The sequence below is a fragment of the Gallus gallus genome, chromosome 2 (assembly GCF_016699485.2).
Source record: "Gallus gallus isolate bGalGal1 chromosome 2, bGalGal1.mat.broiler.GRCg7b, whole genome shotgun sequence".
NCBI classification, from domain to species: Eukaryota; Metazoa; Chordata; class Aves; order Galliformes; family Phasianidae; genus Gallus; species Gallus gallus.
Genome location: NC_052533.1, coordinates 11737082 through 11755233, shown reverse-complemented (window position 1 = coordinate 11755233; position 18152 = coordinate 11737082). Strand labels below are relative to the sequence as shown.

The following is an 18152-nucleotide window of genomic DNA, read 5'->3' as shown; positions in this document are numbered from 1 at the left end:
ATCATCCTAGAACACAGTAGCAATAATGAAAAGAATGTGACTATATTGATGGGTCAGTGTCAGGTCTTACACAACAATTCACAACTTCCCATGACATGGGCTAAGTTTTGACACTGACTGGAACTGAACCCGGAGTACTTCAGTCGAAACTCAGCATTACTTCATCCGTCCCTTGCTTTTTATTTCCTTTCCCCCACTGATATTCCGAAGCTACTAGAGTTACACTCATGTGAATGAGATCTGAATCCTGTCCATTGGCAACAGTTACTCAAAACAGGAAATGGGATCTTTCAAATAACAGTAGGTGGGAACAGTGAGTAAAGGTTCACTATGTGGTAATGGTGCTGAGTCTTTAACGACTGTGTTTACTTCTCTGTGTCCTAAAGAAGGGCAAGGTGTTGAAAGGCCATAGTTCATTTTGCTCTCCAATGCATTTGCCCGTGTGTATATCAGATGCAGTATCTAATTTTGCAGCTGATGTTAATGGAGAGGAAAAAAAAAGCACTGGCTCCCACTTCTCAAGGTAAGAAGGCACAGTTAGATTGCTATCCTATGCCAGGGCACCAGAGGAACAAGTCAAATTACAAGGGCCAGAAGGATCATCCTATGCCCTGTTGATTGGAAAGCCCCCTATTTTTGCAGCAACATACTAGGGGCTTTGTTTTCCTCTCATACGCCATAGAAAGGAGTACTGTGATGCAAAAAGAAACCCTTTGCAAAACTTACAACCCAAATAACACATGTAGCATATGGTAAGAGCAGAGATGTGATATGCGGGAAAAAGGATCCCAGGCCAAGTAGTTCATTTCTAGTAAAGGTCTGCCATTCTTTGCGGGGGCATCCACATAACTCCTTGCCTAGTCTTGCCTTGACTAATTCCCAGAAAAGGCAGTTTCACAACGATTCCAAGCAAGCCATTCCTACTTCTAATTGGTATCACTGCTTAGAAATAATTATTTGCATTCTTTGAAAGTTCACAGTTATAATCTAACTCTATATACTTGTACTAATCCTTACTTGAACAGACACGAGCCACAAGGGAGATAGTCCAGGTGTTGCTAACCATCATCAGTACTCCAGTCTCCTGCTTCACAGAATGATTGGTATATGTTGGTTTCCTGGTCTCATTACTTACTAAATTTGGCTGAATTAAGTTTTCCAGCACAATGAACTGCTAGATAATGATCACTAATCAGAAATGGGGAAAAAGAAAAAAAAAAAAAGGAAAAAAAGAAAAAAAAAAGGAAGAATTGGCCATAAGAAAATGACAAGACGCCCAGCAACACTGTTTCTTTCCCTAGCTCAAACTGCTTTTTCACCACTAATCCTAGCAGTTTCTTCTCCTCCACCTCAGGGAGTAGTCAGTAATTTTCTGAACACAGCCAGTAATCTGGCATCAGCCAAGTCTCAGTTGCTTGTACTGGTTACTTCTTATAAGGGTGATTACCCTAAAACCCACATCTTTTCTAAACATGCTTTGCAAAGAAAGTGTATTTTTCTTTTCCCTTTTAATTCATTTCCTATTATTTTATTTTATATTTGTTTTTAAGATTAGAAATTCATCTCTTCTAAAACTCCAAAGATTTTATAGACAGCTGCTACAGAAGTAGACATACTCAAGTTTAGATACCATAAGAAGTGCTAACATTTTTGAAGTGAAGTTTTAATTTACCACATATAGTACTAGAGCTCTTAAATACTTAAGACACATAAGTGATATTTGCTATATTACAAACCACAAAACATCTATTTGAATGGAACTTATAACTATTAATAATACAGTTGTGTACCACTGAGTGGACTGCTCAGCTGAGGATTTTGTAGAAATGCAGTCTGACACTTTGCTAATGCTGTCACCTAGGGAAAAAAAATGAAAGTGGTTATGTTTTCTTGATAAATATGTTCAGTATCTATGCATCAGGGAGAAAAAAAAAGAAAGAAAAAAAAAAGAACTACTTAAAACAGAAAGACAGCACTGGCATGTGAGGAAATAGGTCTAATAACTTGGTTGAGGATAGGCCTGGAATTAAGGACTGTCACCAGTAATTACAGCATTGACAGAATTTTGTTCCAGTGCCTGCCATGGGAGCAGAAAATGTACCTGCCTTCAAGGTGAAGGTACACAGACTTGAGGAAGATGTGCTGCAGTACACATGCCTGAAAAAGGACTATATGTTGCCATTGTTTGTTCTAATAATGCTTCTGAGTGCTAATGGAGCTCACATACCAGTTCCCAGTGTTATCTGCTCAGCAACAGTTTATGCACATCTAGGAGTATAAAATAAGCACAGGAGTTTAAAAGAATGTACTCCAAGGCTGGGTAGCAGGTGAACTACAGACAGGACATAGCTTTGGGCTTGGTATGAGGAGTGAAAAGAAAAAATGAGAAAAAACAAAGCAAAAATACCATAACCACTTCTCTTTGATTTTTTACTTAGTTGTGGGTCATTGGTTCACCTTCTGTTCACATTAGCTAATGACATTTTTTCTCCTCCATTCTAGTTAATTCTTTACTAGCATTTGTAGGGAAACAACTCATCTAGCCTAACATATTACTGTATCTGCTGAACAAGTTCTGGTTATGTTTACTAAAATGTTTACTTATTGTATTATTGTGATGATTACTTTATAATTCTTTTAGCTATCACTGCCTTATACTAGCTTGCGGTCTGCAATGTAATTCTCTAATTTTGCTTCTGCCAGGGTGACAGATCAGGAAACACCCCACTTGCTTGCCTATTCATAACAGTTCTATTTATATGTCCTCAAAGAGCATTTACTTTATCTGTGCTAGAATCACATTGCACGCTAGTTTTCCATTTAGCAACTTACCACCTAAGAAGCAGAGCATTTTAAGTAGTGCTCTCTGCTAACCGACAATGCTTTCATGCACTTGACACACTTTCTCTCTCTTTTTCCCCAAATAAAGCCCATTTATCCTAATCAAACCACTAGCTATTGATTTCTGTCCATTCCACATAACCTCCCTGCATTTGGCATATGTGAAGCATTTTCAGGAGGTTTCCTCCTCTTCTTACTCTCAGCACTGAGTAAAGCACGGAGCAATCTAATGTGCCCTCTAAAATCGCATGAATATTCTCAGAACAGAACAGGTGCTCCCCCTGCCTCATGCAGAGCTCAGCCCACCTGGAAAACACCGTCTGTCGCCTGCTACGCCGGCTCACAGATTTTCCAAGAACATTCCACCAGCCCTGACAAAGTGGTTACTACAGAGAAGTGGTGGGGCATTTAATGTGGTAATATAGCTTTTCAGACAGAACCTTATCAAAATTAATGAGCCAAAAACACAAAAACAAAAATAAAGCACACAGGGTTGTTTTTTTCTTTCTTTTTTTTTTTTTCCTACACATATTTGTAAATCAATGACCTTAGAGGGATAAATTGGCTGATTAGCCTAACTGCTGGACAGTCTTAAAAGCCATTGTGCAACTCTGCAAGCAGAGCACTGGCATTTGGAGTAATCCTATACAATACATATTAATTTTTGCTACTTTTATAGATGACTTAGATCATACAGAGTTAAAAACACACTGATGGAAAGTAAGTCTGTGACTATCTCCACATAATCAGGGGCGCACATCCTGATTCTGCTGTAAAGCAGTCACAAGAAATCTATCCAAGGAGCTAAATAGCTGTATTCCTTCCCTGCCCATTAGCACTGCCTGTTCTGTACACATGCTTCGACACCCTTCACCACTACCGTCAGTGAACAGCCCTCGGCTTTAAATCAAGATGCCGCTATCCCTGGTTGGTACATCTAAATAAAGTGCTGTGGTCCCAAGGGACTGACTGTTTTCTTTTTTTCTTTTCTTTTTACTTAGAACATGTTTTCATTTAAAGTTTTCAAGGTAAATTCCACCCTGGCTCATGATTCAAAACAATGCCACTAATAAAAAATGGATATCTGAAACTTTACTACTATGTGTAGATTAAAGAAAGTCATTAAGATCAAATTGTATTTTTTAATTAATTTTCTTTCATTTTTAGTCCTGTTAAAATTTGTGCTCATATTTAATATCCTCCACAGACTGCAGTAAATTCCCCTTAATTCACACCCCATCCTTTCATTCAGACTGGTCACTGTTGGCACCTCTCCCTTCAGCTTAATTCCGTGGAAGTGACTCCCAGACATCAGCATTTTATTGACTCACTATTTCATTTTAATTCCTGATAAAAATACACTGACACAGAACACCAAATTTGTTCATGCTACACAGTCTTACCTATTCCTTCACACTCGGGATTGAAGCCCTTATGCTTCAAACTCCACATGGGCACAGTAAACCTCACCCAGCCTGCAAGGAGCCCAGACCTCTGGGACATGAAGCACAGCTAAAAACAGGTGAGCTTAAAATAAACAAATAAATACATAGCAGACAGTGGCATTCACTGTCCCTTTGTATGAAATTAGAAGTTCACCCAAATAGGGAAAGGGTCAGTTGTACAAACACTAAGGATTTCCAGAGGTATATTACTGAGTTATATATGTCTAGGATGCACATTGCAGCCTAGGCCACAAAACACTTTACACAGCTAAAAGCATGCTCAAATTAGGTGCATAATTCACCTTCTTAAGAAGGCTTTTTTTTTTTTTCTTTTTCTTTTTTTAATTTTTATTTTTTTTAATGGTGGTAGTTTGTTTCTTCCTGTACGTTTCTTTGGAGGATATGGTTTTGGTCAGAAGCTGACCCAAACTTTCCGGAGTATCTGGGGTTAGCAAGGCAATTTCGGAAATATATTCATACGATTGGCCATGTGAGCTTAGTTCTCCGGGTTTAAGTTCTGGATCTTCAGCATCAGTTTGTTTTTGTGACCACACAGTAATGTTGTTATTGACCTTAGGTTTTTTTTTTTTCTACATAGACAGAGGAAAACCTGAGCAGGAGCACAAGTTGTGCGCTTACAAAATAGCTGTACTAATGGGTTCTAAGAGGCTGGGGAGTGGAAAGCTCAGCTCTTGTGCTTTGACTCCTACAACCACTAATTCTCAGAAGACAGCGGGCAGAAGAACCAAACACGAAGAGCTTCAGTTACCATTTGTAGGTAACTAGCAACAGAGAAAAGCGGGGAAGTGGAAGTAACAGAAGAAACGGAAACATCACTAGGAAATTATATGCCTTTTTATTAAAGAAGCTCATTAGGAGTGTTTGTTCCTCCTGCTGAACATAACTTCAGAAAGCTCACAACTGCATTTTGTTTAACTGTACAAAGAGATCCAAATCACTGATAAGGGCCAGCGTTAAGGATGTGGGTGCCTCAATACCAACACACAAACACCTGTTTAGGTGGAAGCACACACACTGAGTGGGATGAACTTCTGCAGGATGCTGCCTGAGGTACATCCTGGGAGCTCGGGGCAGGTCCCTGCCACAGAGACACGCTTTGGAGATCCTCATTCAAGCAAGAGTCTCCTCACAACAGAAGTAAGGATTTATTCCTCCTCACAGACGAAACGAGGCGCAGCAGACCTGCCCACAGGCTGCGAATACGCCTGGATCCCGCCTCACAAGACCTGTGGGGAAGGTCTTCAGAGTGAGGCAGATCACGAAGCCACCCCCACGCATGGACACTCGCGATGCCCCGCTCAGCTCAGCGCAGCGCAGCAGCCGTCGCCTCACAGGCCGAGCGGCGCCGCAGCGCCCTCCCCGCTCAGTGCCGGCAGCGCCACGCGCGGCCGCTTCCCCTCCCCCGCACGAGGAACTCGCTCAGCACACAACCACACACCACCCTACCAGAAAAAGCAGCCGCTTCCCTGCTTTATATACCCTGCTAAAAATAGCCCGCAGCCGAGCTCGCCAATCAGGAGGGGGCGAATTTCGAATCGGACCAATGGCGGGAGCCGTCACGGCCAGGCTCAGTCACGCCAGGAGGAGCCGCGATGCCTGCCGAGAGCCGATTGGGCTGCTCTGACATCATTGGCACGCGGGGCGCGGAGTGCGTGGCGGAGATTGGGCCGCGCCGGCGGGCGGCGTCATGGGATCACGCGGGGCGGGGGAGGGCGCGGGGGCGGGGGCGGCGGAGCGGCCGGGCGCAGCTTTGAATAGGGAAGTTTTGCAGGGGGTTACATTTGCAGCCAGCGCCGTGTTTGCAAATATTGAGCCCGCTCCTGCGCAAGTGTCCGCCGCCGGCCGCGGGAGGGGAGAGCGGCCGCCTCGGGAGACGTCCTGCCTTGCTGTGCAATTAAACTTTGCATGAAACTTCGGGTCTTTTTTCCTCCCTAAGCTCGCCAAGGAATTAATTTCTATCTATTTGTATATATATATATATACAATTTTTTTTTCTTCTCTGGAGGAAGGGGGGGGGCTTGGAGACTGAGAGCAGAGGGCTGACACCCCCCGCACACACCCCTCGAGCCCCGCACACAGGAGGCAGCTGTCCGTGTCCGCGGCCGCCAGCACGGACTTTGTTGTTGCAACTTGAGACATGGATGTGCTCCCCATGTGCAGCATCTTCCAGGAACTGCAGATTGTGCACGACACGGGCTACTTCTCGGCCTTACCGTCCCTGGAGGAATATTGGCAACAGGTAAAGCAGGATGTCGGTGTTGTTGTTGTTGTTGTTGTCGGTTTTCTTCTTCTTTTTTTTTTTTTTTTTTTTTTTCTTAAAGCCGTATTAAAGGATGAGCGGATTTAAAAAGGAGGAAAAAAAAAAAAAAAAAAAAGAAAAAGAAAACAAACCCAAGTGTCAGCGGCGAGTTGGGGCAGAATTAAGCACGACCGCCCAGAGGTGCTGGGAAGCAGGTGTCTCGCTTTGCAATCAGACGGCGCTTTTTCGGGCGAAGAGTCCCGCGGCGGCCGCACGGAGCGGCGCATCTCCCGGCTCCGTCCTTCCACGGCCGCTCCGAGCCCCGCAGTTGCGCTGTGCGGGGCCGTGCTGCGGGGCTGGGGTTCGGCACGGGCCCGTCCGAACCGGCCGCGTTCTGCTCTTGTTGTCATTTTATTCTTGATTGTTTCTGGCGACGATGGGAAAAGCTTACAGCGGTGTACGTGCACATCTGTATGTATTATTTCATATATGTATATATATACATGTACAGTATGTAAACACATATGCAATGTATATATACGCATATGTACACGCATATATACAATGTATGTATACATATATTTCTGTATACACAATGTAGCTGTTTCCCAGCACAGAGAGCTGTGCAGAGTTGTCAGTCATATGACAGTGCTGATTGCCTCGGTCGGAAAGGAGGAAGAACGGAGGCTCCTTCCCTTTAATGGACATATTTCGTTGGGTTGCTTTTTTTATTATTTTTTTCCCCCCCTTCCTGCCCTAATCTGATCCAAACAAGGCGGTGCGCTCCGCTGCCGTACCCCGGTCCCGGGGACCGAGCCCAAAACCTGCCACAACCTCGCAACCTTCCAATTCCCGATAGGACCGAAATGCAAAGTGTTACAAACCTTCACATGCCTACTAATTGTATGCAATGCTAATTGTATGCAATCCTACGTGTGTTTTTTTTTTTTTTTTCTTTCTTTCTTTCTTTTCCCTGCCCCCTTCCCCTTTCAGAGAGGCAGCTCCATAGTACGTGATTGAAATGGAGCTAAGTAGTTTCCTTCAGGCATTCGGGTTCTTGGCGCAGGGCCAGCCCTCTTTCCCAGTAGCCTTCAGAGGCATTTAAACTCGGAGAGAGCTTCGCTCGGGCCCCCATTACTAATCTACCTAATGAGGAATTCAAATTAGCCCGGAATATTAAACTTTAACAAGATCTTAATAAATGCATTTCCTCCCATTTTCTTGGAAAATCAATACACTATTGTGTCATCCCTCTGGAAACCTTTTTTTGTTTCCAGCGTGCATTGCAAACCAATTATAGGCAAACACATGAATTGTGTGTGCAGCAGTGGGCTTGTTTTTGTGTTGTTTGTTTCTATTTTTCCCTTTTTTGCCCACACTCCTGGCCTGGCCGCGACATATGGCCCAGTTTAGTAAAGCAGTGCTCCCGTAGATGGATGGGAAGGGGATGCAAGGGGAATGCATGGCATTTGGGATCAGGTTTTGCTACCGTGATGATCTTTCTAAAATAAGTAGAGTTCGGTATGGAAACTTGGTGTGTCCTTTTTCTGTGTAATGCTTCTGTGTGGATCATTTCCTATAGTGGAAAGAAAAATCCCAAAACATCAGCTTGTTGCTATAACAGATCATACCTCTTTTTTGTTCTCCTCTGAAAACGGCTAGAAAGTCAGTGAGGTGAGCTGCAACTGAAAGCCACAGCTTTACCTATTTAGGGTGGTTTTGTTTTTTGTTTTGTTTCGTTTCATGGAGCAGAGGGGAATGCAGCTGGGGGGGGGGGGGGGAGGGGGGAAGTGGGGGAAGCTTTCCATGTACTGTTGCATGTATGTTTGAACAGAGCACTTTCTTGGCAGCTGGACAGGATTTTATAAGGAAGTCTCCTTTGGCATTGCGTGAAAGAAAGAGAGCGATGACTCATGCAGTTGTATTCTTGGCCAGTAGATAAAGTTCTTGTTCATTGTGGGACTCCCAGCAGGACCTCAGAGTAATTTCCCGTTTTGCATCGTATAGAATAGGACATTTCTGTTCTGGAACTTTTTCTCACTTCTGTTATTGAAGTTCCCCGTGTTTCTCCAGCCATGCACGGAGCAGTGTGAGCAATGTGGCGTGCATGCCAGTGTGCTTGGAAGTGACATTCTTTGAAAGTCGGGCGCACTGTGTTCTCATGCACAGGAAATGGGAGGATGTCTGCTGCTCCACTGATGTCCCCACAGGACGGACAGCAGCTCTGCGGCCATGCTGAAACAGGGCTTTGTTTTCTGACAGGGCGTTGGGGTTTCAGCACATTGTGTTTGCTTGGGTCCTCTCAGCCTTGTGTTTGTGCAAGAGGGATGCAAACAACTTGACATTAGACAGGGAGTGGAGAGCGCAGGGTGACTATTTGTTGTGGTTCTCTATGGTCTTTTTCAGTGTCAGCCTCCTAAAAACATGGATTTATGATGAGAGCAAAGATAATTTGAGTGACTCATTAGAATGCTATTTTGAAAACTAAAGCTGACTTGCACCTTCAGCTGTGTGTTTGAACTCCTGCCCAGGTCTCCAGAACCAATTTCTTTTCATCGTGGCAGTCACCTAGTTACGGCTGGAGGAGCCTGTAATTTGTTTTGAACCTAGAAACCTCACATTGAACGCGCTACATTCCTATATGCTTTTTGAAGTGTAAAATACGACTGGATTTATTTTTAAGCAAGCTTCTAACTTTTCCCTTTTTTACTCTTTTCTTTCACATAGACGTGTTTGGAGTTGGAACGGTATCTTCAAAGCGAACCTTGCTATGTGTCTGCATCTGAAATCAAATTTGATAACCAAGAGGATCTCTGGACCAAAATTATTCTGGCACGTGAGAAAAAGGAGGAATCTGAACTGAAGACTGCATGTGTCCCAAAGGAGGACAGCTCTACCAGTCAGAACTTAGAGACCAATAGTTTGAATTCGGATGTGAGCAGCGAATCTTCAGACAGCTCTGAGGAACTCTCGCCCACCACCAAGTTTACCTCTGACCCTATAAGTGACGTTTTAACCAATTCAGGAAACTTGTGTTCGTCTGTTACTTCCACTCCCCCATCGTCTCCTGAGCTGAGCAAGGAGCCTTCTTCCCAGCTATGGAATTGTACGCCGGGTGAGTTGCATTCACCAGGGAAAATTCGTACCGGTACCGCTGGAAAGACTGCAGAAAAAGGTACACCCGCCAATGGGGACACCTCGCCAGATGGCAGAAGGCGTGTTCACAGGTGTCATTTTAACGGTTGCAGGAAAGTTTACACCAAAAGTTCACATCTGAAAGCACATCAGCGCACTCATACAGGTTAGTAACCGAACGCTCGCTAAGAGTTGGCAAGTCCTGCAGGGAATACCCCTGATGATGGGGGTTTCACAGCCTTACACAAGCGCTGGGTGGGAGCCCAGGTTTGGAGAGATGATGTAATAGTGCTAGAGGCTTACCAGAACGGACGACATCACTTCCTCATTCCCTTCATCAGCTAGCCAAAACCAAGGCACTTGGCTGTCGATGAGTCCGCTGTCATAGCAAATAGGAACAGCTTGGTTAACTGGGCAGTGCTTGGAAAGCTACAGATCAGCATGGCCTTCAAGAGCCACTGGCCAAAATACACACTAGACCTCTGTGCACATTTATTACTAAAGCAAAGGGAAATGAGACTTTCTTGCAAAAAAAAAAAAAAAAAAAAGAAAAAAGAGGAATGGCATATCCAACAGTTGGACAGATCACAAAGTAGCATACGAACCTGTCTTCATGGTCCACTCTACATTGGGTCTATTCAACCAGACATCCAAAGGCCTTGAGTCTATAAATTACAGCCATATTTGTAAATAATTTAACAGTTTGGTGTGCTGTCATGTCAGCAAAAATCTTGGAAATCCACAGTCTGTTGTAGTTCTTTGAATGTATCTTTCTAATTGGACTTGCAAATATATGACTGTATAATTTCATCCCAAAATACTGAGTAACAGCATTGTATTGTTATGGAGCCTGAACTGGAAAAAAAAAACAGTCCTGCGTGTCATTGGGAAAGAAAGTAAGGAAGGTAGATTCATCAGGGCCTTCAGGATATTTTAGAGTTGAAGTAGTGTGCTGATTTGCTTTTTGAGTATTAATATTCAGCATCGTTCTGTGACAGCTGTTAGATGTGTAGGGCTATGCCTTGGCTTAGTAGTCATCGCTTATTGCAAGGAACTGGCCTGGTGTTCTTGGTGTGCCAGCACAGAGACCTGTGCAGTATTTTTCTCCATGACGTGGAAGGAGAATTCAAGGAACAGATCCTGTTTTGACTCATGAGCTCAGCATTTTGTGGCTTTTATGGGAAGTCTGAGCAAACTTGGATGTTCCCGTTGTCAAGCAGAAGTCCGATAAAATGAGTTTATTTTGAGGGGAAGAAACATCTTCCAATGAAACCATGGTGGTTGAGCAGACACAAATAGCTGCCAGCCTCAGAGGTATTGCAGAGCTCATGGCCTGGTGCTGTGTGACTGAGAGCATTCCTGTGAATGGAAGTGGTATTTCTCAAATGCTGAAATAGCAATGCTCAAAATGACATGCAAGCTCTTCCAAGAAAATGTGGCTCAGCAGAAGGAGGTTGCACGTTATGGAGCTGACTGTGTGACAGAGGGCTTTGATGCAATACAGTAGCCTAATTGCGTTTGGGAACCTCGCTGTGCTGTCTGTAATCACCTTTGAGGTCCATGCTACTTGTTTTGGAGTCAGGGTGCTATTACAGATGAACAGGGATGTTAGAAGGTTGTATTTCTTTGTTTCCTGTGAACCTGTTAAATCGCTTTTTTCAATAAGAATGAGATCAGTTGATGTGCTGTTACAGCGAAAGAGTTAGGAAGGAATCAGGTGGTTGAATTTTGCTTTCTTTGCATCTGATGCATTCAGATATGTTAAATAGAATCTACTGTCTTTAGGGGGTGGAGGAGGTTTACATAGAAAATGAATGGGATAGCACTGATCTTTGTTTGAATGAAGTCATGACTAACGTGTAATCTACTTTCTTTGCAGGGGAGAAGCCTTACAGATGTTCATGGGAAGGGTGTGAGTGGCGTTTCGCAAGAAGTGATGAATTAACCAGACACTTCAGAAAGCACACTGGTGCCAAGCCTTTTAAATGTAGTCACTGTGACAGGTATGTGGCTGAAATGCACCTTTAGAAATAGTTATTCTTAACACTTGGTGGAAAGTGAACCTAGGCTGCCTTTCTGGAGATTAATTTGTGAAGGAATCTCTTGGTGGACACAATTGTGTCTAGTATTTTTATGAAATTATTATATCTTGATATTGGAGGAAAAAATAAACTGGATATAGCTTGTAGTGCAATGGGGCACATTAGTGTTGAGAAATCCCTCGTATTACCTGTCGGTAGCTGTAGAGTATATAGGTACCTGGGGATACTGAGTTCTCCCATGTGCCCTGGGATCACAGAATCACAGAATGAGTTGGATTGGAAGGGATGTTTAAGATCAACTTGTTCCAACCCCCTGCTGTGGGCAGGGTTGCCACCCACTAGATGATGTTGCCCAGGACCCCATCCAACCTGGCCTTGAATACCTCCAGGGATGGGGCACCCACATAATACGGGATCCATAATATGGGATCTCAGAATACGGGGGTGCAGCCCCAGGCTAACATGCCGATTCTTTCCTTGCAGGTGTTTTTCCAGGTCTGACCACCTGGCCCTTCACATGAAGAGACACCTCTGAACAGGTCAAGAGGTGAATCCTGTGGGCTAAGAGGCGTCAAGGTTGAAGAGCCTTGAGCAGAGGGATGCGTGTTCCAGCCAAAGCATGCCATTTTGCACCCTACCCAGTTGCCTCCAGGACCTCACTTCCTTGAAGGTCTTTTGAGGGCTAATAAGTCATGTAAGAAACGGCATAGCAACCATGGTGCGTGATGTTTGGGGTTTCCTGGACTCATACACTGGTATCTAACCTTCTGAGTGGCTCCTAAGCCTTTGCCGTGAGCATGTGCACTGAGAATGTTAATGATTGGGCGACTGTATGCTATGAGGATCTATTGACGATTGTATGCTGAGGCACATTTTTTTTCTTGTGGTTGTTTTATAACTGTAAGAGAAAAAAAAAAAAAGTCTGAATGTCTTGTATGTGAGGAATATCTCGTGAGATGGGACGACCACCAATCATTTCCAAGGGATGGGGGGAGGGCTGTCTGCACCTTTTTAGAGGGAAAACAGAGAGGGGAAAGGGGAATTAAAAAGAGTCAGGATGCCAGAATGGAGATGGGGACCTCCCCGTTCCTGTGTGAGAGGAGCTTTAGGTGTCTGGTGCAGCTATTAAACGTGCAATGTGTCAAGTAGCTTGTTTTACTTGCTACAGAGCTCATTTGTAATCCATTGTATAAGCTGTGTATTTACAAATGTAACACAACTATAACTTTTCATTATAATACAAAAGTTATTGCATGGTTCTGGGGAACTATATGCTTTTCCATTCTTTAATCAGGACTGCAGTTTTGATTCCAGTTAAGAGCAGCTAAAATACAATTGGTCTAATGTTACATAATGTATGGAACATGAATAATTTTTTCTGTTGGGTGGATAAAACCACTATTGGTTAGAAACTGATTTTTCTCATGCAGCTAATTTTTCTCTTATTTATGCCTTGAGGACTAACTTCTGGTTTTCTAGCTGTTAATGCACTGTTGACCTTAATAATGGTGCCTTATGCAAGTGACCTTCTCTTGTGGGGGGTCTTATACAGGGGTATGGGTGATGCATGCTTTATTAAGGCTCTCTTTTCACCTGGCATTGTACTGTATCAAATGTATAATATGAGGGAAAAAAAAAAAAGGTTACTTCCAGGGTCCTCCTTCACAAAGACAAATATAGAGAAAAGTCATTCATGTCAGTACAGTATTTGTTTAACTTAGACAATTTGACTGTGTTACAGTATAATGCATATGCCAATTGAATACCTGACCAGTTCTGCCACCTTGAGACTTTTATATTGACCTTGCACAACTGTGTATATACACACCCCAACTGTACTTAATATGTTGAGTTTTCATACATATTAAAGATACAGAAGTATTAAAAGATGTATTTGCTTAAAAGGCACAAGTTTCACATCTATATATCTAGCTATCTGTTGGTCATACAGAAAGAAACTATATTACTTTTTTTTTTAAAAGTGGGCAGAAGAATAATTGTGTATGTATATTTGTGTGTACAGTCTGTGTATGTGTGTATATATATAGATAATATATAAATATTTTTTTTAAAAGGAAAAAAATTTAGAACGCATAGCTAGAAAATGCCACAGCCCGTCAAAATATTCCCCCCCCCCCGTTCCCCAAATATGGTCATTAAGGAGACAAAGAAATGAGGGATACAGTTATTAAAATCTAGCGTTTTTAGAGGCTTTACCTTTAGCTTAATGGTGTGCTAAAGGCTTTGTTGGCATTCAGTCCTTCTCAGACTGCTGACTGTGTTTTGTAGTTATTAGGTTGTCTGGAATAGCGTATCTGTGGCCATTTAAGAATGATATGAACCGAATATTGGCATGCTAAAAGAATATTAGCTGTGTGCAGATGAAGTACACTCATATTTTGGCCTTCCAGCTTATGGAAGGACCCGTGAGTGAGCTAGTCGTTGTGGTGGTTGAGCTCTAATTTTGCATAGTTCAGCTAAAATGAAGACTGTTTTTTCCTAGAATAGAAATAGTCTGTCCAAAAGCAGTTGTTCTTTTTGTTTTTGTTTTTTAATCAGCTCACTACAGTTGATGCAACGAAACACGTGATCTGTTTCTTTTTTTATTTATTATTGGTCTTGCTTACTATGCTAATACTTTGGTATATCTTTCCTGGAAATGTATGTAGATAAGTGGTTTAGGAAAAAGTATGTGCCAGTGATCTGGTTCTATGGAACACACAGGCTTAAATCATTCTCATTTCATTTTTACTTTAAATTGCCTGAAATTGCACTTTCCCCCCTCCCCCCCGAAACTAAAATTTCCAGAAAGTGGATTTCTATTTAGAGTTTAGTTTAGTTTTTTTTTTTTTTTTAACTCCTTATTTGCATTGTCCTTGGCTTAGCCATACTTCTGAAAAGCACGAAAGGAAACAAAAGAAAAAAAAAATTACCCCAAACAAAAACCATTAAACTTGCACTGGCTTGTCTCAATTGTGAAATACGATCAGACTTGTGTGGATGGGGTGGGGCTGTGTGCCATATGTCAAATGCCTGTAATTTTCTTAACAAGCAAGTACATTTTGTTCAGGTGATAACTGAGCCTCAATCAAGCTGAAAAATAAAAAATAAAAATAAAAAAAAAACATTTTTGCTTGAAATTTAAGAAGAAAATGTTTCTATTAGTGAAATTTCTTTTTTTGTTTTTGAAGCACCCTGTTATCTAAAGAATCTCTTTGTAAGATTTTTGTAAAGATTTTGTTTTACAAGATTTTATTTGAAATTGTTTTTTGCAAGATTGTTATATTTCTGTATGAATGTATTTTTTATTGGAATAACATAAAAAGAAATTCTTATCAGCATCACGTGTCTGGCTTCATCCTTCTCCTCCCTGGAGGCATGCACACCAAACAATGCCAAATGCTGTGTTGACGCTTTCTCCTTAGTCATCTGATCGCATGTACAAACATCTTTGAGTCAGGTCGCCTTGCAGAAGACAAGCTCCTGCGAGAAAGTAACTTGATCAGTAGAAACACAGTGTTCTTCCATATCTGAACAGCCATTGTTGATTCAACTTTTGTCTTAGCAGAATAAATAGTTAACAGGGTTCTTACTGCAAGACCACTCCTTGGTTCTGAATCATTGGCTCTGGAGAGGTGAATGCGCACAGAACAACTTCTGCTTGTGGGAAATGATATTCTGTGAGCATTTACAGTGAAGGAAACAAGCAGTAGATGCCTGGATGGGAGGCACCTGCCTGTAGACTTTTTAACTGGGTGTGGGCCTTTGAACTGTCCCATCCATGGGGAAGCAAACCCAATGCCTTCAAGGCACAGCTGATGGAAGTAGCCATGTGAAGTCTCCCTGGCCCAGATGAATGGACCTGCAGATCACTAACCCGCTGGTGACCTCCAGCCAGCCAACTTCAAGCCTCTGTGAACAGCAAGAGCAATGGCTCTTCAAAGCATGACTGGCATGCACACCGGCTTTGGACACATGCAGAACTCGTTTTATGTTGCCTTGTGGCTTCTGTTTCACTCCTGCTTGTGTTAAAAGTCTCTTACGCATTGAGAAAAAGCATTGGCAGAAATAGCAAAGTTACATGCTGAGAAACTTGACATTAGGCATGTGAATCGAGCTCCCTGGATTTCAACATTCATATTTTAAAATTAGGAATGTTCTAAAAATGCTGGGGGAAAAAAAAAAATACATTCAAACTGAAGTGGAAAGGGCATTGGGGAGAGACCCTGGGCATGTGCCTCAGCCTCACAGCAAGCAGGCAATATGCCTCTGTACACGCAAGGGAGAATTGGCAACTTTAGCAAAATCCTGATCTGCAAGGGTAGGGAGACAGCACATTTTACCACTTACAATACCTCTCACAATGAAACAGATGGGTTCTGAGAAACTTGTTGCAACAGAAATAATAAAAGGCTATGGGGGATGAGGGATTGTGACATTTTGCCTCCTATTCTGTATATAGCCTAGAAATGGAAATATTTTTAAAGAACTGAGCTTGACCTTGGAGCTTCTCCACCCAAAATGTTCAGTGGGTGTGTAATACAGAACAAGGATTGGCAAATTCTTGACTGCTTATGGGGTGTGTGTCATCCAGGGCTGTGTCTTACTGTACCTTCATTACAAAAAAAAAAGGCATGATAAATCCGCTATTAAGCATGTTACTGAGATGCTGAGATTCCACCCGTTTTTATTTTCAGAGAGACTGTACTAAAAAAAGGGGTGTTCACAATAAATAGATAAATAAATGCTGTTGGCAGAGATATTGGTCAACAAGGAAATGGCAAAGCAGAAAGCAATAGTCATTTCAGGGGTAGTGCATTTCAACATAAACATCTACGACAGACTTGCTTAATTCCAGATTTTGTAACCCAGAGCAAATGGGAAGGGATATGAATTTAAGGGTGAAGATGTCGGGTAGCTTAGACTGCATGCAGACGTCGATTAGTAGCCTCAACAAGTTCCAACAACTACTGCTGAGGTGAAAGCAAGAACAGGGCCTCTGAGCCAACATGTTGGTTTCTTACTGCAAAGGTTACACACAGTGTGTTTGTGCACTGAGGCACACATATGTGCATGCAAGGGTCAAGATAAAACAGCTGAAAACCCAAAACAGAGCTTGTTTTTATATTTTTTTTCTTGGGTGCAAACAAATCCCGGCCTTCAAGTGGTCAGTGCAAGCAGGGCAAATCACAATTTTCCAGCTTGTTTGAACAACTGTGTATTTATTAAATATACAGAGGCTTTAAAGTTCACAATAGACAGATGTTTGCTATTTTCTTAAATTGGGTATTTATCTTGTTTGAATGTTACTCTCTCTCTCCTTCTAAAGCATATTATGAATTGTCACAAACTAAACCTAGAATTGTTCCTGTTAGAGCATGTTGAAAACAAACTGTTTTATTCTTCCCTCTCTAGAAGTTGTGTACAATTCCTCTGCCTTCATGCCTTTTTCCTCTCCCATTCTTCTTAACCGGAGTATTTATTCTTTATCTTCATTAATTACAGTGAAGGCTCAGAGGAATAAAAACAACTTCTGTAAACCTCACAAATGACAGCACCAAAATTACAGACAAGAAGGAAAAACACTACAGTGTTTCAGAAAGTAGCTGAATGTTATTTATACAGCCCCAAAGGGGCATGTGATCTTACATGTTCATGCAACACAACTTACACGTTCACACACCTTTAATAAGAGGGAGATTCATGATCTATCTACTGGAGGGGCTCCTAAACTTTGTCTGGAGTGAGGGGTTAAGGTAAGGGGAGCATTAACTGCACAGGAGCAGGACACTTACAGAAGGTTTTCTCTCTGCCCTGAAGAGTGTATAAGATCCTGTATTTTCTCCTTTTTTCCTCCATTCATAGAGAATTCCTTGGAGACAAAATGGTTTGGAAAGGGAATCTCTGCAACACATCTTCATTGAACTCTGCAGGTTTGTTTCCTCAGTTAGCATCACTTTATAAAGCAGGCAACGAGATCAGTGCACCAGTTCTTTATTTCTGGCAACAAGAGGAAACCTATTAGCCTGTACCCCATCCCTCCTTCACCAAAAGAGTCAGCCTGCTTTTACTTTGTCCCATGGGGTTGTGCAGACAGGAGGCACTGACAGGTACTTCTGAATCAGAGCTTTTGACATGGCAAGATACTCTGCTGAGATTATACAGTCCAAGGCAATAGTATCTTCATTTTTTTTCCCTTTAGCTCTTTTACCCTCTATACTGTTTCATCCCTTTTTCATGGTCTCTAGGTACATGACATTTATTTTTGATCAAACCTGTAGCAATACTGTCTCATAACCACTTCAGTTCATACATATAAGGGAGAAGGAGCAGATGGAGTATTGCTTTTGCACATAGGTCTACAGAGGTTTAATCAGTCTAGGATTCATTGGAGCTACCTCGGGAAATAAGGGCTTGAAGGTTCCTGCA

General features: G+C 42.3%; 1 protein-coding gene across 2 annotated transcripts; it reads left to right on the top strand.

Annotated features, from left to right (window-relative positions):
• Positions 1 to 6090: 6090 nt before the first annotated feature.
• On the top strand, positions 6091 to 15064 carry KLF6 (Kruppel like factor 6). Of its 2 annotated transcripts, none has more exons than XM_046921718.1 (4): positions 6091 to 6546; positions 9274 to 9661; positions 11561 to 11684; positions 12207 to 15064. In XM_046921718.1, exons 1-4 carry the CDS (start codon positions 6445 to 6447, stop codon positions 12256 to 12258), a joined length of 666 nt encoding a protein of 221 aa, XP_046777674.1. In that variant the 5' UTR covers positions 6091 to 6444; the 3' UTR covers positions 12259 to 15064. The 2 variants fall into 2 exon arrangements, with proteins under 2 accessions (XP_046777674.1, NP_001026140.1); NM_001030969.2 differs by having other exon boundaries at positions 9274 to 9847.
• The last annotated feature ends 3088 nt before the right edge of the window (positions 15065 to 18152 follow it).

Bases quoted from the DNA above. Each gene is read 5' to 3' on its own strand.
- KLF6 (NM_001030969.2), top strand. From the start codon at position 6,445: ATGGATGTGCTCCCCATGTGCAGCATCTTCCAGGAACTGCAGATTGTG. The intron at 6,547-9,273 runs GTAAAGCAGGAT...TCTTTCACATAG, and splicing joins TGGAGGAATATTGGCAACAG to ACGTGTTTGGAGTTGGAACG. The intron at 11,685-12,206 runs GTATGTGGCTGA...CTTTCCTTGCAG, and splicing joins AAATGTAGTCACTGTGACAG to GTGTTTTTCCAGGTCTGACC.